General features: G+C 38.2%; 3 protein-coding genes across 5 annotated transcripts; all 3 read right to left on the minus strand.

The window, feature by feature from the left end:
• Positions 1-5,206: 5,206 nt before the first annotated feature.
• On the minus strand, positions 5,207-7,050 carry LOC118936417 (interferon beta-like). Of its 2 annotated transcripts, XR_005035762.1 has the most exons (6): positions 6,625-7,050; positions 6,442-6,528; positions 6,161-6,310; positions 5,824-5,913; positions 5,481-5,729; positions 5,207-5,429 (listed from the first exon to the last, which is right to left on the minus strand). XR_005035762.1 is itself a non-coding variant. In XM_036942618.1 (5 exons), exons 1-5 carry the CDS (start codon positions 6,748-6,750, stop codon positions 5,622-5,624), a joined length of 561 nt encoding a protein of 186 aa, XP_036798513.1. In that variant the 5' UTR covers positions 6,751-7,050; the 3' UTR covers positions 5,465-5,621. The 2 variants fall into 2 exon arrangements, 1 of the variants encoding a protein (XP_036798513.1); XM_036942618.1 differs by lacking the exon at positions 5,207-5,429 and having other exon boundaries at positions 5,465-5,729.
• Positions 7,051-12,692: 5,642 nt separating this feature from the next.
• Positions 12,693-14,173, minus strand: LOC118938273 (interferon beta-like). The gene is made up of 5 exons (XM_036940791.1): positions 13,965-14,173; positions 13,782-13,868; positions 13,501-13,650; positions 13,164-13,253; positions 12,693-13,069 (listed from the first exon to the last, which is right to left on the minus strand). The coding sequence occupies exons 1-5, from the start codon at positions 14,088-14,090 to the stop codon at positions 12,962-12,964; spliced, it is 561 nt and encodes a 186-aa protein (XP_036796686.1). The 5' UTR covers positions 14,091-14,173; the 3' UTR covers positions 12,693-12,961.
• A 5,876-nt stretch (positions 14,174-20,049) lies between these two features.
• On the minus strand, positions 20,050-21,803 carry LOC118938274 (interferon beta-like). 2 transcript variants are annotated; one of them, XR_005035520.1, is made up of 6 exons: positions 21,378-21,803; positions 21,195-21,281; positions 20,914-21,063; positions 20,577-20,666; positions 20,233-20,481; positions 20,050-20,177 (listed from the first exon to the last, which is right to left on the minus strand). XR_005035520.1 is itself a non-coding variant. In XM_036940793.1 (5 exons), exons 1-5 carry the CDS (start codon positions 21,501-21,503, stop codon positions 20,374-20,376), a joined length of 561 nt encoding a protein of 186 aa, XP_036796688.1. In that variant the 5' UTR covers positions 21,504-21,803; the 3' UTR covers positions 20,216-20,373. The 2 variants fall into 2 exon arrangements, 1 of the variants encoding a protein (XP_036796688.1); XM_036940793.1 differs by lacking the exon at positions 20,050-20,177 and having other exon boundaries at positions 20,216-20,481.
• Positions 21,804-22,890: the final 1,087 nt, after the last annotated feature.

The following is a 22,890-nucleotide window of genomic DNA, read 5'->3' on the forward strand; positions in this document are numbered from 1 at the left end:
AGTGAGAGATGATGATTTAAAATGGATCTCGTTCTGTTTGCATCTTCTGTCGTTAATCCCATTCATGTCGATACATTCGAATGAAACTGTTGATAATAACTGATGATTAAATAGAAATCATCCAGCATTTGATGACGTCTGTATCTGAATAATCAGGCTAACATTACCATTTGACTATTTATTACTTACGAGAGACTAAATAAACCAATGTGCTAATTAATGTGTTTTGATAACATTGTCGTGGGTTTAGTAGAAAAATACCTAATTCCTAATAACACTATTTTTCATCGTCTTGGATATGCTTAGTTAAAGGGGCAATTTCTGCGAATGCTACATTTAATGTAGGACTTTTAACTGAATGATACACAGGCTACCCATTGACTCTTGGATAATATATAACTTTTAAAGGCACAATGAGCTCAGTTCACGTGTCTTATCCTCAACAGAACCCAAAATGTACTTTTTTATTACATTGTTTGAGACAATATACATCTAAACAAACACTGTATAGCTTAAAAATGTATTTGAAACTATAATGTTGATCTTTTGGATGGTCATTACTTGAATCAATAGCTCTCTGACAGCGGTTACTTTTCTCGACCCACATCCCTCATTTCCCAGAATAGTGGTTGAGTGAATTTTGAGTTTAATTTAACTGTAGATTGCCTATAAACAAATGAATGCATGAGACTGAATGGATGAATAAATGGATGACTGAATATATAAATGAATGGAAAAAAACTATATGATAATAGATGCATGTATTATGTCATTTAATAGTGTTATAATACATAAATACAAAGCCTTCACATATAAACATATCAGTCAGTCAGTAAAAATATCATCCATCTATCTATTAGCCAGCCTCAAGGACATGTCACATGTTTCCAATGATGATTATGAGGTTGTCTAACAGACCGCTTCTTCCTCACCGCTTGACTCTGCAGTCGACTTCGTCACAGTTTGACCATGGTGTCAAGGAATTTTTAAAACTGCACCAGTTTGTAGCGAAGCTCCTCTCCCACGATCTCACATGCTCATGCGCTTTTTTACTGGAGCGCATACAAGACATGCATTTTTTTCAGTCAACTCAACCACAGCAGGTGCTGCGCAACGCATCCGACGACACACAAAAAAACGGCGCTTGGAAGTTCCAAGTTTCAGCGAAATTCCTCCGATTTGTGGTGATCTAGAACTTTTCCTCTGATTAATTTAGCCTATTTTCGAGTGCATTTGATATTGGAAACCTTCTGTATCAAGATTGTGTTCAGCTTGTTGAAATACGTTTTCAGAGACCCTTTGCCTGAAGTCACTGACACTCCATCTCCAGAGGATGCTCCAACACCAAACCCGACCTGAAGACAATAGAAAATGGTTGTGAGTGAATTAGTTCCCTCTTAAGAAAAGTACATAAAAAAATATATCGCTTAGATTAAATCACAAAATAAAGACCTGTGCTAATTATTGTCTGCCCCCCAAATATAACTTAGGCTACAAGATGCGGGATCATACTTACGCATCCCTCCAATTTCTTAACTTAACTAGGTCATCTGTTTTTGAACAGGTTCAGTGTTTCTTTGTTCCATGTGACAAGAGTCAGGCTGTTAAATAATTGGGCCATATACTCCAAAGCCTCTAATGCATTCACAGAGACGTCCTCGCCCTGTATGAAAGAAAACAACGTTTTAGGCATTAGGATGTCTCATAAATTCCATGGTTAAACTTCCAATTTATCATTTTGAAATGGAAAAACATCAAACTCTCTAGTTGATTCTATCCAAATCTTGCTACATGATACACTTCAGTATCTTACCTGTGTGTTCTTGTAAACATGCTCTGGAAACAAGCGCTCGACTTTTCTTTACGGAAACAGAACTGGAAATTGTCCACCCTGAAATAAAGTCATATCAATATCAAAAACTGAACTGTATTGGAATAGTATCCATAAATGAAACATTGTGGTACAGAGAGTGAAGGCATTGGTTATATAAAACGTCCTATAATAAAATAAAATAAATTGAGGTCTAATAATGAGATATATTGAGTATCAAATTTTGCACATCAAATAGTGGACAGGTGCAAAAATAACGCACTAGTGCATGAATTGCGTCCACATGCACAGTTCAGATGCTGCCGTGTATAAGCAGAACAGAACAGAGTCAGGTAGATACTCAACCATTTAAAGGCTAGCATGAATATTTGAATTTTTCGTCGTTCGGGGAGACTAGCAGACCTGCAAGAATAAACCACTTTACCAATGTGTTGTGATAACATTATCGTAGGTAAAACACGTAGGTAAAACAGGGTACAGCTTCCAAATGTAGTTCAAACTAGCCCATAACTTTAATCTCGTAGATGGACATTCCTTTCATCCTTAGTTCTTTGACAATGATTACTTTTCTCCAATCCACAGCTATTGAGAAAAATAGTGGTTCATTGACCGTTTTGGTATTGTTTGAACAGCAGACTGCTCCTTTAAAAAGTCAGTCTATAAACAAATGAATGCATGAAACAATGAAAGGATGAATGACTGAATATATAAACGAATAAATAAAAATGATGAGAGAATAATTATTTGATTTCATTATAAAGGAACAACTTCATAGCCTTCACATGTTTATAAATAAATAATTCAGTCAGTAAATATATCAGCTGTCAATCTATTAGCCGGGATCAGAAACATGTCACATGTCTCCAATGATGATTATGTGGTTTTCCAACAGACCTCTTCTTCCTCATGGCTTGACTCTGCTGTCGAGGAATTTCTTGAACTGCACCAGGTTGTCGCGAACCTCCACTCGCGTGATCTCCCATGCGCATGCGCTATGTTCCTGGAGAGCACACAATATATATATATATTTTATGTCTTCACTCAACTCAACCACAGCAGGTGCGCTGCCAAGGCGTCCTATGACACCACAAAGGCGCTTGGAAGTTCCCAGTTTCATATGTGATTTGTGGCAGCAAAATGCATCCTATTTGTGGTGATTTAGAATTAGCTCAGCTTCATTTAGCCTCTATTCCAGAGCATTTGATATTGGACCCACCCAGTGGCGACCGGTTTTCCAACCGTACCCCACCTGTTTTGAGCCCCATATGTTTAACTACAACAAAAAAAGTTTAGCCACAACAGCAGAAAAATTACATTTGTTTAACTTTTTTTTGTTGTTGCCTGTTTTACTTGCTATTTTGGCATCAATAAGTTTCACATATCAGTTTGTAAACAATGTAGAAAAACAACAACAATCATTGAGTTAATAAAGCTGCATACAAAAATGGTCTCTTTTTTGCTTTCTTGAGTAATCGAATATTTTTAGATCGTTCATTGTCTGCTTATATGCCCCGTTTTTTAATCCTTCGGTTCTGACTTGGTGTACAGGGAAAACACTGTGAAGAAGGTTGAATGATTCCCTTGATAAGCCCCAATTTTCAACGGGTGACTCTTAATTATGCTATTGTGAAATGAATCATGAAAAACGTAAAGACAGTGAACAGTTTTCGTACATGTCTATGCAAAGAATTACATTGGAGCAAAGCATTTCATGATAACAGAATACACTGTGCACTTTTGCATTCTATTCGGCGAATATTACTCCTAATACGTTATTGATTGTGGAACACAATTTCATAGATGGGTTGGAAGCGTAGAATTAGCAATTCTAATAATGTAATAGTATCTCCATGGTTGGAACGGAAGTTGTATAGGTGCTCAAAGTACACTGTTCAAAACAGGCCAGCCCTGTCCAAACCAGGCCAGCCCTGTCCAGTGATAAAACACACTTAATTGAAAAAAAGCATTTGAATATATCTACATTTTGAGAAGATACATTTGACTTGTTTTAATGGCTTTCCTTTATGGATTAGTAGGCTGGCTATAGGACTAATTGTACTGCCATCCGTGCATATGTCCTGAGCATGTTTAATACAAATCTTAATGTCCGCTATGGGGGTGCCACAAGGTTAAATTCTTGGGCTGACTCTTTTCTATGAATATATCAATGATGTAGCTCTTGCTGCTGATGATTCTCTGATCCACCTCTACGCAGACGACACCATTCTGTAGACATCTAGTCCTTGTTTGGACACTGTGCTAACAAACCTCCAAACGAGCTTCAACGCCATACAACACTCATTCCGTGGCCTCCAACTGCTTTTAATTGCTAGTAAAACTAAGTGCATGCTCTTCCATCGATTGCTGCCGCACCCTCTTGCATTAATAGCAACACGACTCTGGACGGTTTTGACTTAGAATATGTGAAACAACTACAAATACCTAGGTGTCTGGTTAGCCTGTAAACTCTCCTTCCAGACTCACATTAAGCATCTCCAACCCCAAATTAAATCTAGAATCGGCGTCCTACTTCACAACAAAGCCTCCATCACCCATGCTACCAAACATACCCTCGTAAAACTGACAATCCTACCAATCCTTGACTTCGGCGATGTCATTTACTAAATATCCTCCTACACTCTACTTAGCAAACTGGATGTAGTCTATCATCGCGCCATCCGTTTTGTCACCAAAGCCCCATATACTACCCACCGCTGCGACCTGTATGCTCTCTCTGGCTGGCCCTCACTACATATTCGTTGCCAAACCCACTGGCTCCAGGTTATCTATACGTTTTTGCTAGGTAAAGTCCCGCCTTATTCCAAATCAGTGGTCACCATAGCAACACCCACCCTTAGCACGCCCTCCAGCAGGTATATGCAGGTATATTTCACTGGCCATCCGCAAAGCCAACACTTGCTTTAGCCGCCATTCCTTCCAGTTCTCTGCTGCCAATGACTGGAATTAATTGCACAAATCACTGAAGCTGGAGACACATGTCTCCCTCTCTAACTTTAAGCATCAGCTGTCAGAGCAGCTTACCGATCACTGCAGCTGTACACAGCCAATCTGTAAATAGCAAACCAAACTACCTCATCCCCATATTATTACTTACCCTCTTGCTCTTTTGCACCCCAGTATGTCCACTTGCACATCATCATCTGCATGTCTATCACTCCATTGTTAATGCTAAATTGTAATAATTTTGCCTCTATGGCCTGTTTATTGTCTTATCTCCCATACTCTTCTACATTTGCACACACTGCACATAGATTTTTCTATTGTGTTATTGACTGTACGTTTGTTTATGTGTAACTCTGTGTTGTTGCTTTTGTCGCACTGCTTTGCTTTATCTTGGCAGTGTCGCAGTTGTAAATGATCATTTGTTCTGAACTGGCCTACCTGGTTAAATAAAGGTGAAATAGAAAATAACTACATAAAATCACACCTTGGACTTGGATACAGAATGAGCACTGAGATTACCAATATTTAAAAGTATTTTTTATTTTATTAACTTAACATTTGATGAAGAGCAACAAAAGGCACGATTTTCAAATAGATAAATAGATTCATAAATAGGCCTACATCAATAAATAACCTTGACAAATAAATAAATAAATATAGAAGTAGGCCTACATCAATAAATAACCTTGATAAATAAATACATAAATAAATACATGTATGATATTGCTGTTTGACATTGCACATTGCATGATTGTAGAATAGAAGGCTTTAAAAATCAAGCACAATTGTAAAACACATTAGTAAAAAAAGATCTGCAAGTTCAAATTCATGTTCTGTTGGACCACAGAAGGCTGTCAGAGTTGTGTTTCAGAATGAATTCTAGGGTGTACAGGAGTTCTTTTCGAACCACTTCCCAGGCGCAGTAACTGAAATTCTGTGAAAATAAAAATAAATTGTTAGGGCAATATTATCCTATGTAGAGATATTATCAAAACAAAGTGTCTATTTGTTTTCAACCTATATCCTACCTTTTCTTTTAAAACTGCTGCAATGTTCCCAAAGTATGTCTTCAGGCCCTCTGCCCTGATGGGATAATCACTTGTATCCACACTGCTCATCTGCCAGAAAGGAGGAAAGAGGCAGGCGATGAATAATAATTAAAATGCATCCATTATAGTGCATTTGCTTGTACCCTACTTTTTATTTTATGACTGCCGCGATGTTCCTAAAGTAGGTATTCAGCATCTTTGCCCTGACTAGATAACCACACTCCCCATCATCTGACACAAGAATAAAATAATTCAAATGTCACCATACCACACTTAAACAGTTAAGCTATCTGTATTGGCCTAGGTAGGTACTCACACACTCGCTCTCTTCAATCTGACGGTAGATAATGTTCTGAAAATACTCCAACTTCTGTTGGTCCCACATTGTCGGCAGTTCGTCAGTTCCGAACAATGTGTCGATGTTCTTCAATGTCTCATAAATAGCCTTAGCAGCACTGCTGCTCAACTGAAACGGACAACAACAATAATTCCAATTAACATAAATGGCCGTGTAAAGTGTTCTACTTTCTAATCCTAACGGTTGCAAATACTCTTTCATGCTGTAAAGAACTCTTGAATATGCTCGCTTGCCCTTACCTGTGGCGCCCCGGAGGTTGCAAATGAGGTGGCTGGGAATGCCATGAAGACATTCTCCTGCAGGCACTCCAGAGGAAAATGACCGCCCTGAAAGAAGGAGAAAACACATTTTTCATGTTGAGCTATTCAGTTAAACATAGTTGGATAATACATCTCAAGTCAAAAGTAATTTATAAAATCTACCATGTCTCTCAGTAGGTTGTGGGTTGTTCGCAGCAGCTGTCCTTGTAGCTGGCAAGGCATGGGCATCGAGAAAACCTGCGCGAGGCAGAGGAAGGCGCTCATCCAAGTGATAGTCTGAATTGCCATTCTTATGGTAGTTAGATGATCTGCAACAGATGGTCATTGTTAGTTGAATATAATCCTGAAAATAATTAATTAATTGAAGCCCGAAGCAATGATCAAATGATAGCATGTTGTTGACTTACCTGTTGCCAGTATATTGCAAATTTCCTCCAGTCAGAATTTGGTTTGTGTTCTGATCCCATATCTGCGGATTATCTTAAATAGTGAGGATTGAATGGATGTACAAAAAGTGAAAGGGTGTCTCGCTAAATTAAGAGTTGAAATGAATGAATTTGGGAAAGTTTTGCCAAGTGAACCGCAAGACCGGATTTCTCTTTTCGTGTGCTCCACTTCCCTCTCATCATGTTTCGAGTTTTCCTTCATAGGAGGAACATTTTCCTAAGTAGGTTAAAAAAAGAACTCATAGAGAGAGAGAGAGCGAGAGAGAGAGAGAATAGAGAGAGAGAGAGAGAGAGATAATCGACCCCTTAACTTTACAATGCGTGCAGTAGACCTCTTTATGTCTTTATAAACACCAATATTTATCTAATAGCACTTTTATGAACTAAGGGAAGACCTACTACAATGTTTGTTTTTTAATCACAAACCTGCTATTAGCATGTTTGTGTGTTTCTCACTCTATGTGACACGCGTTCGTGCGTGTGAATGTGACAGAGGGAGTGAGAGATGATGATTTAAAATGGATCTCGTTCTGTTTGCATCTTCTGTCGTTAATCCCATTCATGTCGATACATTCGAATGAAACTGTTGATAATAACTGATGATTAAATAGAAATCATCCAGCATTTGATGACGTCTGTATCTGAATAATCAGGCTAACATTACCATTTGACTATTTATTACTTACGAGAGACTAAATAAACCAATGTGCTAATTAATGTGTTTTGATAACATTGTCGTGGGTTTAGTAGTACCTAATTCCTAATAACACTATTTTTCATCGTCTTGGATATGCTTAGTTAAAGGGGCAATTTCTGCGAATGCTACATTTAATTTAGGACTTTTAACTGAATGATACACAGGCTACCCATTGACTCTTGGATAATATATAACTTTTAAAGGCACAATGAGCTCAGTTCACGTGTCTTATCCTCAACAGAACCCAAAATGTACTTTTTTATTACATTGTTTGAGACAATATACATCTAAACAAACACTGTATAGCTTAAAAATGTATTTGAAACTATAATGTTGATCTTTTGGATGGTCATTACTTGAATCAATAGCTCTCTGACAGCGGTTACTTTTCTCGACCCACATCCCTCATTTCCCAGAATAGTGGTTGAGTGACCACTATGGTGTTTAATTTAACTGTAGATTGCCTATAAACAAATGAATGCATGAGACTGAATGGATGAATAAATGGATGACTGAATATATAAATGAATGGAAAAAAACTATATGATAATAGATGCATGTATTATGTCATTTAATAGTGTTATAATACATAAATACAAAGCCTTCACATATAAACATATCAGTCAGTCAGTAAAAATATCATCCATCTATCTATTAGCCAGCCTCAAGGACATGTCACATGTCTCCAATGATGATTATGAGGTTGTCTAACAGACCGCTTCTTCCTCACCGCTTGACTCTGCAGTCGACTTCGTCACAGTTTGACCATGGTGTCAAGGAATTTTTAAAACTGCACCAGTTTGTAGCGAAGCTCCTCTCCCACGATCTCACATGCTCATGCGCTTTTTTACTGGAGCGCATACAAGACATGCATTTTTTTCAGTCAACTCAACCACAGCAGGTGCTGCGCCAACGCATCCGACGACACACAAAAAAACGGCGCTTGGAAGTTCCAAGTTTCAGCGAAATTCCTCCGATTTGTGGTGATCTAGAACTTTTCCTCTGATTAATTTAGCCTATTTTCGAGTGCATTTGATATTGGAAACCTTCTGTATCAAGATTGTGTTCAGCTTGTTGAAATACGTTTTCAGAGACCCTTTGCCTGAAGTCACTGACACTCCATCTCCAGAGGATGCTCCAACACCAAACCCGACCTGAAGACAATAGAAAATGGTTGTGAGTGAATTAGTTCCGTCTTAAGAAAAGTACATAAAAAAAATATATCGCTTAGATTAAATCACAAAATAAAGACCTGTGCTAATTATTGTCTGCCCCCCAAATATAACTTAGGCTACAAGATGCGGGATCATACTTACGCATCCCTCCAATTTCTTAACTTAACTAGGTCATCTGTTTTTGAACAGGTTCAGTGTTTCTTTGTTCCATGTGACAAGAGTCAGGCCATATACTCCAAAGCCTCTAATGCATTCACAGAGACGTCCTCGCCCTGTATGAAAGAAAACAACGTTTTAGGCATTAGGATGTCTCATAAATTCCATGGTTAAACTTCCAATTTATCATTTTGAAATGGAAAAACATCAAACTCTCTAGTTGATTCTATCCAAATCTTGCTACATGATACACTTCAGTATCTTACCTGTGTGTTCTTGTAAACATGCTCTGGAAACATGCGCTCGACTTTTTTTTACGGAAACAGAACTGGAAATTGTCCACCCTGAAATAAAGTCATATCAATATCAAAAACTGAACTGTATTGGAATAGTATCCATAAATGAAACATTGTGGTACAGAGAGTGAAGGCATTGGTTATATAAAACGTCCTATAATAAAATAAAATAAATTGAGGTCTAATAATGAGATATATTGAGTATCAAATTTTGCACATCAAATAGTGGACAGGTGCAAAAATAACGCACTAGTGCATGAATTGCGTCCACATGCACAGTTCAGATGCTGCCGTGTATAAGCAGAACAGAACAGAGTCAGGTAGATACTCAACCATTTAAAGGCTAGCATGAATATTTGAATTTTTCGTCGTTCGGGGAGACTAGCAGACCTGCAAGAATAAACCACTTTACCAATGTGTTGTGATAACATTATCGTAGGTAAAACACGTAGGTAAAACAAGGTACAGCTTCCAAATGTAGTTCAAACTAGCCCATAACTTTAATCTCGTAGATGGACATTCCTTTCATCCTTAGTTCTTTGACAATGATTACTTTTCTCCAATCCACAGCTATTGAGAAAAATAGTGGTTCATTGACCGTTTTGGTATTGTTTGAACAGCAGACTGCTCCTTTAAAAATTCAGTCTATAAACAAATGAATGCATGAAACAATGAAAGGATGAATGACTGAATATATAAACGAATAAATAAAAATGATGAGAGAATAATTATTTGATTTCATTATAAAGGAACAACTTCATAGCCTTCACATGTTTATAAATAAATAATTCAGTCAGTAAATATATCAGCTGTCAATCTATTAGCCGGGATCAGAAACATGTCACATGTCTCCAATGATGATTATGTGGTTTTCCAACAGACCTCTTCTTCCTCATGGCTTGACTCTGCTGTCGAGGAATTTCTTGAACTGCACCAGGTTGTCGCGAACCTCCACTCGCGTGATCTCCCATGCGCATGCGCTATGTTCCTGGAGAGCACACAATATATATATATATATTTTATGTCTTCACTCAACTCAACCACAGCAGGTGCGCTGCCAAGGCGTCCTATGACACCACAAAGGCGCTTGGAAGTTCCCAGTTTCATATGTGATTTGTGGCAGCAAAATGCATCCTATTTGTGGTGATTTAGAATTTGCTCAGATTCATTTAGCCTCTATTTGAGAGCATTTGATATTGGACCCACCCAGTGGCGACCGGTTTTCCAACCGTACCCCACCTGTTTTGAGCCCCATATGTTTAACTACAACAAAAAAAGTTTAGCCACAACAGCAGAAAAATTACATTTGTTTAACTTTTTTTTGTTGTTGCCTGTTTTACTTGCTATTTTGGCATCAATAAGTTTCACATATCAGTTTGTAAACAATGTAGAAAAACAACAACAATCATTGAGTTAATAAAGCTGCATACAAAAATGGTCTCTTTTTTGCTTTCTTGAGTAATCGAATATTTTTAGATCGTTCATTGTCTGCTTATATGCCCCGTTTTTTAATCCTTCGGTTCTGACTTGGTGTACAGGGAAAACACTGTGAAGAAGGTTGAATGATTCCCTTGATAAGCCCCAATTTTCAACGGGTGACTCTTAATTATGCTATTGTGAAATGAATCATGAAAAACGTAAAGACAGTGAACAGTTTTCGTACATGTCTATGCAAATAATTACATTGGAGCAATGCATTTCATGATAACAGAATACACTGTGCACTTTTGCATTCTATTCGGCGAATATTACTCCTAATACGTTATTGATTGTGGAACACAATTTCATAGATGGGTTGGAAGCGTAGAATTAGCAATTCTAATAATGTAATAGTATCTCCATGGTTGGAACGGAAGTTGTATAGGTGCTCAAAGTACACTGTTCAAAACAGGCCAGCCCTGTCCAAACCAGGCCAGCCCTGTCCAGTGATAAAACACACTTAATTGAAAAAAAGCATTTGAATATATCTACATTTTGAGAAGATACATTTGACTTGTTTTAATGGCTTTCCTTTATGGATTAGTAGGCTGGCTATAGGACTAATTGTACTGCCATCCGTGCATATGTCCTGAGCATGTTTAATACAAATCTTAATGTCCGCTATGGGGGTGCCACAAGGTTAAATTCTTGGGCTGACTGTTTTCTATGAATATATCAATGATGTAGCTCTTGCTGCTGATGATTCTCTGATCCACCTCTACGCAGACGACACCATTCTGTAGACATCTAGTCCTTGTTTGGACACTGTGCTAACAAACCTCCAAACGAGCTTCAACGCCATACAACACTCATTCCGTGGCCTCCAACTGCTTTTAATTGCTAGTAAAACTAAGTGCATGCTCTTCCATCGATTGCTGCCGCACCCTCTTGCATTAATAGCAACACGACTCTGGACGGTTTTGACTTAGAATATGTGAAACAACTACAAATACCTAGGTGTCTGGTTAGCCTGTAAACTCTCCTTCCAGACTCACATTAAGCATCTCCAACCCCAAATTAAATCTAGAATCGGCGTCCTACTTCACAACAAAGCCTCCATCACCCATGCTACCAAACATACCCTCGTAAAACTGACAATCCTACCAATCCTTGACTTCGGCGATGTCATTTACTAAATATCCTCCTACACTCTACTTAGCAAACTGGATGTAGTCTATCATCGCGCCATCCGTTTTGTCACCAAAGCCCCATATACTACCCACCGCTGCGACCTGTATGCTCTCTCTGGCTGGCCCTCACTACATATTCGTTGCCAAACCCACTGGCTCCAGGTTATCTATACGTTTTTGCTAGGTAAAGTCCCGCCTTATTCCAAATCAGTGGTCACCATAGCAACACCCACCCTTAGCACGCCCTCCAGCAGGTATATGCAGGTATATTTCACTGGTCATCCGCAAAGCCAACACTTGCTTTAGCCGCCATTCCTTCCAGTTCTCTGCTGCCAATGACTGGAATTAATTGCACAAATCACTGAAGCTGGAGACACATGTCTCCCTCTCTAACTTTAAGCATCAGCTGTCAGAGCAGCTTACCGATCACTGCAGCTGTACACAGCCAATCTGTAAATTGCAAACCAAACTACCTCATCCCCATATTATTACTTACCCTCTTGCTCTTTTGCACCCCAGTATGTCCACTTGCACATCATCATCTGCACGTCTATCACTCCATTGTTAATGCTAAATTGTAATAATTTTGCCTCTATGGCCTGTTTATTGTCTTATCTCCCATACTCTTCTACATTTGCACACACTGCACATAGATTTTTCTATTGTGTTATTGACTGTACGTTTGTTTATGTGTAACTCTGTGTTGTTGCTTTTGTCGCACTGCTTTGCTTTATCTTGGCAGTGTCGCAGTTGTAAATGATAATTTGTTCTGAACTGGCCTACCTGGTTAAATAAAGGTGAAATAGAAAATAACTACATAAAATCACACCTTGGAATTGGATACAGAATGAGCACTGAGATTACCAATATTTAAAAGTATTTTTTATTTTATTAACTTAACATTTGATGAAGAGCAACAAAAGGCACGATTTTCAAATAGATAAATAGATTCATAAATAGGCCTACATCAATAAATAACCTTGATAAATAAATACATAAATAAATACATGTATGATATTGCTGTTTGACATTGCACATTGCATGATTGTAGAATAGAAGGCTTTAAAAATCAAGCACAATTGTAAAACACATTAGTAAAAAAAGATCTGCAAGTTCAAATTCATGTTCTGTTGGACCACAGAAGGCTGTCAGAGTTGTGTTTCAGAATGAATTCTAGGGTGTACAGGAGTTCTTTTCGAACCACTTCCCAGGCGCAGTAACTGAAATTCTGTGAAAATAAAAATAAATTGTTAGGGCAATATTATCCTATGTAGAGATATTATCAAAACAAAGTGTCTATTTGTTTTCAACCTATATCCTACCTTTTCTTTTAAAACTGCTGCAATGTTCCCAAAGTATGTCTTCAGGCCCTCTGCCCTGATGGGATAATCACTTGTATCCACACTGCTCATCTGCCAGAAAGGAGGAAAGAGGCAGGCGATGAATAATAATTAAAATGCATCCATTATAGTGCATTTGCTTGTACCCTACTTTTTATTTTATGACTGCCGCGATGTTCCTAAAGTAGGTATTCAGCATCTTTGCCCTGACTAGATAACCACACTCCCCATCATCTGACACAAGAATAAAATAATTCAAATGTCACCATACCACACTTAAACAGTTAAGCTATCTGTATTGGCCTAGGTAGGTACTCACACACTCGCTCTCTTCAATCTGACGGTAGATAATGTTCTGAAAATACTCCAACTTCTGTTGGTCCCACATTGTCGGCAGTTCGTCAGTTCCGAACAATGTGTCGATGTTCTTCAATGTCTCATAAATAGCCTTAGCAGCACTGCTGCTCAACTGAAACGGACAACAACAATAATTTCAATTAACATAAATGGCCGTGTAAAGTGTTCTACTTTCTAATCCTAACGGTTGCAAATACTCTTTCATGCTGTAAAGAACTCTTGAATATGCTCGCTTGCCCTTACCTGTGGCGCCCCGGAGGTTGCAAATGAGGTGGCTGGGAATGCCATGAAGACATTCTCCTGCAGGCACTCCAGAGGAAAATGACCGCCCTGAAAGAAGGAGAAAACACATTTTTCATGTTGAGCTATTCAGTTAAACATAGTTGGATAATACATCTCAAGTCAAAAGTAATTTATAAAATCTACCATGTCTCTCAGTAGGTTGTGGGTTGTTCGCAGCAGCTGTCCTTGTAGCTGGCAAGGCATGGGCATCGAGAAAACCTGCGCGAGGCAGAGGAAGGCGCTCATCCAAGTGATAGTCTGAATTGCCATTCTTATGGTAGTTAGATGATCTGCAACAGATGGTCATTGTTAGTTGAATATAATCCTGAAAATAATTAATTAATTGAAGCCCGAAGCAATGATGAAATGATAGCATGTTGTTGACTTACCTGTTGCCAGTATATTGCAAATTTCCTCCAGTCAGAATTTGGTTTGTGTTCTGATCCCATATCTGCGGATTATCTTAAATAGTGAGGATTGAATGGATGTACAAAAAGTGAAAGGGTGTCTCGCTAAATTAAGAGTTGAAATGAATGAATTTGGGAAAGTTTTGCCAAGTGAACCGCAAGACCGGATTTCTCTTTTCGTGTGCTCCACTTCCCTCTCATCATGTTTCGAGTTTTCCTTCATAGGAGGAACATTTTCCTAAGTAGGTTAAAAAAAGAACTCATAGAGAGAGAGAGAGCGAGAGAGAGAGAGAATAGAGAGAGAGAGAGAGAGAGATAATCGACCCCTTAACTTTACAATGCGTGCAGTAGACCTCTTTATGTCTTTATAAACACCAATATTTATCTAATAGCACTTTTATGAACTAAGGGAAGACCTACTACAATGTTTGTTTTTTAATCACAAACCTGCTATTAGCATGTTTGAGTGTTTCTCACTCTATGTGACACGCGTTCGTGCGTGTGAATGTGACAGAGGGAGTGAGAGATGATGATTTAAAATGGATCTCGTTCTGTTTGCATCTTCTGTCGTTAATCCCATTCATGTCGATACATTCGAATGAAACTGTTGATAATAACTGATGATTAAATAGAAATCATCCAGCATTTGATGACGTCTGTATCTGAATAATCAGGCTAACATTACCATTTGACTATTTATTACTTACGAGAGACTAAATAAACCAATGTGCTAATTAATGTGTTTTGATAACATTGTCGTGGGTTTAGTAGAAAAATACCTAATTCCTAATAACACTATTTTTCATCGTCTTGGATATGCTTAGTTAAAGGGGCAATTTCTGCGAATGCTACATTTAATGTAGGACTTTTAACTGAATGATACACAGGCTACCCATTGACTCTTGGATAATATATAACTTTTAAAGGCACAATGAGCTCAGTTCACGTGTCTTATCCTCAACAGAACCCAAAATGTACTTTTTCATTACATTGTTTGAGACAATATACATCTAAACAAACACTGTATAGCTTACAAATGTATTTGAAACTATAATGTTGATCTTTTGGATGGTCATTACTTGAATCAATAGCTCTCTGACAGCGGTTACTTTTCTCGACCCACATCCCTCATTTCCCAGAATAGTGGTTGAGTGACCACTATGGTGTTTAATTTAACTGTAGATTGCCTATAAACAAATGAATGCATGAGACTGAATGGATGAATAAATGGATGACTGAATATATAAATGAATGGAAAAAAACTATATGATAATAGATGCATGTATTATGTCATTTAATAGTGTTATAATACATAAATACAAAGCCTTCACATATAAACATATCAGTCAGTCAGTAAAAATATCATCCATCTATCTATTAGCCAGCCTCAAGGACATGTCACATGTCTCCAATGATGATTATGAGGTTGTCTAACAGACCGCTTCTTCCTCACCGCTTGACTCTGCAGTCGACTTCGTCACAGTTTGACCATGGTGTCAAGGAATTTTTAAAACTGCACCAGTTTGTAGCGAAGCTCCTCTCCCACGATCTCACATGCTCATGCGCTTTTTTACTGGAGCGCATACAAGACATGCATTTTTTTCAGTCAACTCAACCACAGCAGGTGCTGCGCCAACGCATCCGACGACACACAAAAAAACGGCGCTTGGAAGTTCCAAGTTTCAGCGAAATTCCTCCGATTTGTGGTGATCTAGAACTTTTCCTCTGATTAATTTAGCCTATTTTCGAGTGCATTTGATATTGGAAACCTTCTGTATCAAGATTGTGTTCAGCTTGTTGAAATACGTTTTCAGAGACCCTTTGCCTGAAGTCACTGACACTCCATCTCCAGAGGATGCTCCAACACCAAACCCGACCTGAAGACAATAGAAAATGGTTGTGAGTGAATTAGTTCCCTCTTAAGAAAAGTACATAAAAAAATATATCGCTTAGATTAAATCACAAAATAAAGACCTGTGCTAATTATTGTCTGCCCCCCAAATATAACTTAGGCTACAAGATGCGGGATCATACTTACGCATCCCTCCAATTTCTTAACTTAACTAGGTCATCTGTTTTTGAACAGGTTCAGTGTTTCTTTGTTCCATGTGACAAGAGTCAGGCTGTTAAATAATTGGGCCATATACTCCAAAGCCTCTAATGCATTCACAGAGACGTCCTCGCCCTGTATGAAAGAAAACAACGTTTTAGGCATTAGGATGTCTCATAAATTCCATGGTTAAACTTCCAATTTATCATTTTGAAATGGAAAAACATCAAACTCTCTAGTTGATTCTATCCAAATCTTGCTACATGATACACTTCAGTATCTTACCTGTGTGTTCTTGTAAACATGCTCTGGAAACATGCGCTCGACTTTTTTTTACGGAAACAGAACTGGAAATTGTCCACCCTGAAATAAAGTCATATCAATATCAAAAACTGAACTGTATTGGAATAGTATCCATAAATGAAACATTGTGGTACAGAGAGTGAAGGCATTGGTTATATAAAACGTCCTATAATAAAATAAAATAAATTGAGGTCTAATAATGAGATATATTGAGTATCAAATTTTGCACATCAAATAGTGGACAGGTGCAAAAATAACGCACTAGTGCATGAATTGCGTCCACATGCACAGTTCAGATGCTGCCGTGTATAAGCAGAACAGAACAGAGTCAGGTAGATACTCAACCATTTAAAGGCTAGCATGAATATTAGAATTTTTCGTCGTTCGGGGAGACTAGCAGACCTGCAAGAATAAACCACTTTACCAATGTGTTGTGATAACATTATCGTAGGTAAAACACGTAGGTAAAACAAGGTACAGCTTCCAAATGTAGTTCAAACTAGCCCATAACTTTAATCTCGTAGATGGACATTCCTTTCATCCTTAGTTCTTTGACAATGATTACTTTTCTCCAATCCACAGCTATTGAGAAAAATAGTGGTTCATTGACCGTTTTGGTATTGTTTGAACAGCAGACTGCTCCTTTAAAAAGTCAGTCTATAAACAAATGAATGCATGAAACAATGAAAGGATGAATGACTGAATATATAAACGAATAAATAAAAATGATGAGAGAATAATTATTTGATTTCATTATAAAGGAACAACTTCATAGCCTTCACATGTTTATAAATAAATAATTCAGTCAGTAAATATATCAGCTGTCAATCTATTAGCCGGGATCAGAAACATGTCACATGTCTCCAATGATGATTATGTGGTTTTCCAACAGACCTCTTCTTCCTCATGGCTTGACTCTGCTGTCGAGGAATTTCTTGAACTGCACCAGGTTGTCGCGAACCTCCACTCGCGTGATCTCCCATGCGCATGCGCTATGTTCCTGGAGAGCACACAATATATATATATATTTTATGTCTTCACTCAACTCAACCACAGCAGGTGCGCTGCCAAGGCGTCCTATGACACCACAAAGGCGCTTGGAAGTTCCCAGTTTCATATGTGATTTGTGGCAGCAAAATGCATCCTATTTGTGGTGATTTAGAATTAGCTCAGCTTCATTTAGCCTCTATTCCAGAGCATTTGATATTGGACCCACCCAGTGGCGACCGGTTTTCCAACCGTACCCCACCTGTTTTGAGCCCCATATGTTTAACTACAACAAAAAAAGTTTAGCCACAACAGCAGAAAAATTACATTTGTTTAACTTTTTTTTGTTGTTGCCTGTTTTACTTGCTATTTTGGCATCAATAAGTTTCACATATCAGTTTGTAAACAATGTAGAAAAACAACAACAATCATTGAGTTAATAAAGCTGCATACAAAAATGGTCTCTTTTTTGCTTTCTTGAGTAATCGAATATTTTTAGATCGTTCATTGTCTGCTTATATGCCCCGTTTTTTAATCCTTCGGTTCTGACTTGGTGTACAGGGAAAACACTGTGAAGAAGGTTGAATGATTCCCTTGATAAGCCCCAATTTTCAACGGGTGACTCTTAATTATGCTATTGTGAAATGAATCATGAAAAACGTAAAGACAGTGAACAGTTTTCGTACATGTCTATGCAAAGAATTACATTGGAGCAATGCATTTCATGATAACAGAATACACTGTGCACTTTTGCATTCTATTCGGCGAATATTACTCCTAATACGTTATTGATTGTGGAACACAATTTCATAGATGGGTTGGAAGCGTAGAATTAGCAATTCTAATAATGTAATAGTATCTCCATGGTTGGAACGGAAGTTGTATAGGTGCTCAAAGTACACTGTTCAAAACAGGCCAGCCCTGTCCAAACCAGGCCAGCCCTGTCCAGTGATAAAACACACTTAATTGAAAAAAAGCATTTGAATATATCTACATTTTGAGAAGATACATTTGACTTGTTTTAATGGCTTTCCTTTATGGATTAGTAGGCTGGCTATAGGACTAATTGTACTGCCATCCGTGCATATGTCCTGAGCATGTTTAATACAAATCTTAATGTCCGCTATGGGGGTGCCTCAAGGTTAAATTCTCGGGCTGACTCTTTTCTATGAATATATCAATGATGTAGCTCTTGCTGCTGATGATTCTCTGATCCACCTCTACGCAGACGACACCATTCTGTAGACATCTAGTCCTTGTTTGGACACTGTGCTAACAAACCTCCAAACGAGCTTCAACGCCATACAACACTCATTCCGTGGCCTCCAACTGCTTTTAATTGCTAGTAAAACTAAGTGCATGCTCTTCCATCGATTGCTGCCGCACCCTCTTGCATTAATAGCAACACGACTCTGGACGGTTTTGACTTAGAATATGTGAAACAACTACAAATACCTAGGTGTCTGGTTAGCCTGTAAACTCTCCTTCCAGACTCACATTAAGCATCTCCAACCCCAAATTAAATCTAGAATCGGCGTCCTACTTCACAACAAAGCCTCCATCACCCATGCTACCAAACATACCCTCGTAAAACTGACAATCCTACCAATCCTTGACTTCGGCGATGTCATTTACTAAATATCCTCCTACACTCTACTTAGCAAACTGGATGTAGTCTATCATCGCGCCATCCGTTTTGTCACCAAAGCCCCATATACTACCCACCGCTGCGACCTGTATGCTCTCTCTGGCTGGCCCTCACTACATATTCGTTGCCAAACCCACTGGCTCCAGGTTATCTATACGTTTTTGCTAGGTAAAGTCCCGCCTTATTCCAAATCAGTGGTCACCATAGCAACACCCACCCTTAGCACGCCCTCCAGCAGGTATATGCAGGTATATTTCACTGGCCATCCGCAAAGCCAACACTTGCTTTAGCCGCCATTCCTTCCAGTTCTCTGCTGCCAATGACTGGAATTAATTGCACAAATCACTGAAGCTGGAGACACATGTCTCCCTCTCTAACTTTAAGCATCAGCTGTCAGAGCAGCTTACCGATCACTGCAGCTGTACACAGCCAATCTGTAAATAGCAAACCAAACTACCTCATCCCCATATTATTACTTACCCTCTTGCTCTTTTGCACCCCAGTATGTCCACTTGCACATCATCATCTGCACTTCTATCACTCCATTGTTAATGCTAAATTGTAATAATTTTGCCTCTATGGCCTGTTTATTGCCTTACCTCCCTACTCTTCTACATTTGCACACACTGCACATAGATTTTTCTATTGTGTTATTGACTGTACGTTTGTTTATGTGTAACTCTGTGTTGTTGCTTTTGTCGCACTGCTTTGCTTTATCTTGGCAGTGTCGCAGTTGTAAATGATAATTTGTTCTGAACTGGCCTACCTGGTTAAATAAAGGTGAAATAGAAAATAACTACATAAAATCACACCTTGGAATTGGATACAGAATGAGCACTGAGATTACCAATATTTAAAAGTATTTTTTATTTTATTAACTTAACATTTGATGAAGAGCAACAAAAGGCACGATTTTCAAATAGATAAATAGATTCATAAATAGGCCTACATCAATAAATAACCTTGACAAATAAATAAATAAATATAGAAGTAAATAGGCCTACATCAATAAATAACCTTGATAAATAAATACATAAATAAATACATGTATGATATTGCTGTTTGACATTGCACATTGCATGATTGTAGAATAGAAGGCTTTAAAAATCAAGCACAATTGTAAAACACATTAGTAAAAAAAGATCTGCAAGTTCAAATTCATGTTCTGTTGGACCACAGAAGGCTGTCAGAGTTGTGTTTCAGAATGAATTCTAGGGTGTACAGGAGTTCTTTTCGAACCACTTCCCAGGCGCAGTAACTGAAATTCTGTGTAAAAAATAAATAAATTGTTAGGGCAATATTATCCTATGTAGAGATATGATCAAAACAAAGTGTCTATTTGTTTTCAACCTATATCCTACCTTTTCTTTTAAAACTGCTGCAATGTTCCCAAAGTATGTCTTCAGGCCCTCTGCCCTGATGGGATAATCACTTGTATCCACACTGCTCATCTGCCAGAAAGGAGGAAAGAGGCAGGCGATGAATAATAATTAAAATGCATCCATTATAGTGCATTTGCTTGTACCCTACTTTTTATTTTATGACTGCCGCGATGTTCCTAAAGTAGGTATTCAGCATCTTTGCCCTGACTAGATAACCACACTCCCCATCATCTGACACAAGAATAAAATAATTCAAATGTCACCATACCACACTTAAACAGTTAAGCTATCTGTATTGGCCTAGGTAGGTACTCACACACTCGCTCTCTTCAATCTGACGGTAGATAATGTTCTGAAAATACTCCAACTTCTGTTGGTCCCACATTGTCGGCAGTTCGTCAGTTCCGAACAATGTGTCGATGTTCTTCAATGTCTCATAAATAGCCTTAGCAGCACTGCTGCTCAACTGAAACGGACAACAACAATAATTCCAATTAACATAAATGGCCGTGTAAAGTGTTCTACTTTCTAATCCTAACGGTTGCAAATACTCTTTCATGCTGTAAAGAACTCTTGAATATGCTCGCTTGCCCTTACCTGTGGCGCCCCGGAGGTTGCAAATGAGGTGGCTGGGAATGCCATGAAGACATTCTCCTGCAGGCACTCCAGAGGAAAATGACCGCCCTGAAAGAAGGAGAAAACACATTTTTCATGTTGAGCTATTCAGTTAAACATAGTTGGATAATACATCTCAAGTCAAAAGTAATTTATAAAATCTACCATGTCTCTCAGTAGGTTGTGGGTTGTTCGCACCAGCTGTCCTTGTAGCTGGCAAGGCATGGGCATCGAGAAAACCTGCGCGAGGCAGAGGAAGGCGCTCATCCAAGTGATAGTCTGAATTGCCATTCTTATGGTAGTTAGATGATCTGCAACAGATGGTCATTGTTAGTTGAATATAATCCTGAAAATAATTAATTAATTGAAGCCCGAAGCAATGATCAAATGATAGCATGTTGTTGACTTACCTGTTGCCAGTATATTGCAAATTTCCTCCAGTCAGAATTTGGTTTGTGTTCTGATCCCATATCTGCGGATTATCTTAAATAGTGAGGATTGAATGGATGTACAAAAAGTGAAAGGGTGTCTCGCTAAATTAAGAGTTGAAATGAATGAATTTGGGAAAGTTTTGCCAAGTGAACCGCAAGACCGGATTTCTCTTTTCGTGTGCTCCACTTCCCTCTCATCATGTTTCGAGTTTTCCTTCATAGGAGGAACATTTTCCTAAGTAGGTTAAAAAAAGAACTCATAGAGAGAGAGAGAGAGAGAGAGAGCGAGAGAGAGAGAGAATAGAGAGAGAGAGAGAGAGATAATCGACCCCTTAATTTTACAATGCGTGCAGTAGACCTCTTTATGTCTTTATAAACACCAATATTTATCTAATAGCACTTTTATGAACTAAGGGAAGACCTACTACAATGTTTGTTTTTTAATCACAATGTGTGTTTCTCACTCTAGGTGACACGCGTTCGTGCGTGTGAATGTGACAGAGGGAATGAGAGATGATGATTTAAAATGGATCTCGTTCTGTTTGCATCTTCTGTCGTTAATCCCATTCATGTCGATACATTCGAATGAAACTGTTGATAATAACTGATGATTAAATAGAAATCATCCAGCATTTGATGACGTCTGTATCTGAATAATCAGGCTAACATTACCATTTGACTATTTATTACTTACTAGAGACTAAATAAACCAATGTGCTAATGTGTTTTGATAACATTGTCGTGGGTTTAGTAGAAAAATACCTAATTCCTAATAACACTATTTTTCATCGTCTTGGATATGCTTAGTTAAAGGGGCAATTTCTGCGAATGCTACATTTAATTTAGGACTTTTAACTGAATGATACACAGGCTACCCATTGACTCTTGGATAATATATAACTTTTAAAGGCACAATGAGCTCAGTTCACGTGTCTTATCCTCAACAGAACCCAAAATGTACTTTTTTATTACATTGTTTGAAACAATATACATCTAAACAAACACTGTATAGCTTAAAAATGTATTTGAAACTATAAAGTTGATCTTTTGGATGGTCATTACTTGAATCAATAGCTCTCTGACAGCGGTTACTTTTCTCGACCCACATCCCTCATTTACCAGAATAGTGGTTGAGTGACCACTATGGTGTTTAATTTAACTGTAGATTGCCTATAAACAAATGAATGCATGAGACTGAATGGATGAATAAATGGGTGACTGAATATATAAATGAATGGAAAAACACT

This window comes from Oncorhynchus mykiss, chromosome 13 (genome assembly GCF_013265735.2).
Source record: "Oncorhynchus mykiss isolate Arlee chromosome 13, USDA_OmykA_1.1, whole genome shotgun sequence".
In the NCBI taxonomy this organism is placed as follows: Eukaryota; Metazoa; Chordata; class Actinopteri; order Salmoniformes; family Salmonidae; genus Oncorhynchus; species Oncorhynchus mykiss.

Excerpts from the sequence above, each read along its gene's own strand:
- LOC118936417 (XM_036942618.1), bottom strand. The coding sequence starts at position 6,750 with ATGGCAATTCAGACTATCACTTGGATGAGCGCCTTCCTCTGCCTCGCG. Across the intron at positions 6,529-6,624 it reads ACAACCTACTGAGAGACATG|GGCGGTCATTTTCCTCTGGA; the intron begins GTAGATTTTATA and ends TCCTTCTTTCAG. Across the intron at positions 6,311-6,441 it reads CAACCTCCGGGGCGCCACAG|TTGAGCAGCAGTGCTGCTAA; the intron begins GTAAGGGCAAGC and ends TGTCCGTTTCAG.
- LOC118938273 (XM_036940791.1), bottom strand. The coding sequence starts at position 14,090 with ATGGCAATTCAGACTATCACTTGGATGAGCGCCTTCCTCTGCCTCGCG. Across the intron at positions 13,869-13,964 it reads ACAACCTACTGAGAGACATG|GGCGGTCATTTTCCTCTGGA; the intron begins GTAGATTTTATA and ends TCCTTCTTTCAG. Across the intron at positions 13,651-13,781 it reads CAACCTCCGGGGCGCCACAG|TTGAGCAGCAGTGCTGCTAA; the intron begins GTAAGGGCAAGC and ends TGTCCGTTTCAG.
- LOC118938274 (XM_036940793.1), bottom strand. The coding sequence starts at position 21,503 with ATGGCAATTCAGACTATCACTTGGATGAGCGCCTTCCTCTGCCTCGCG. Across the intron at positions 21,064-21,194 it reads CAACCTCCGGGGCGCCACAG|TTGAGCAGCAGTGCTGCTAA; the intron begins GTAAGGGCAAGC and ends TGTCCGTTTCAG. Across the intron at positions 20,667-20,913 it reads AGATTGAAGAGAGCGAGTGT|ATGAGCAGTGTGGATACAAG; the intron begins GTGAGTACCTAC and ends CCTTTCTGGCAG.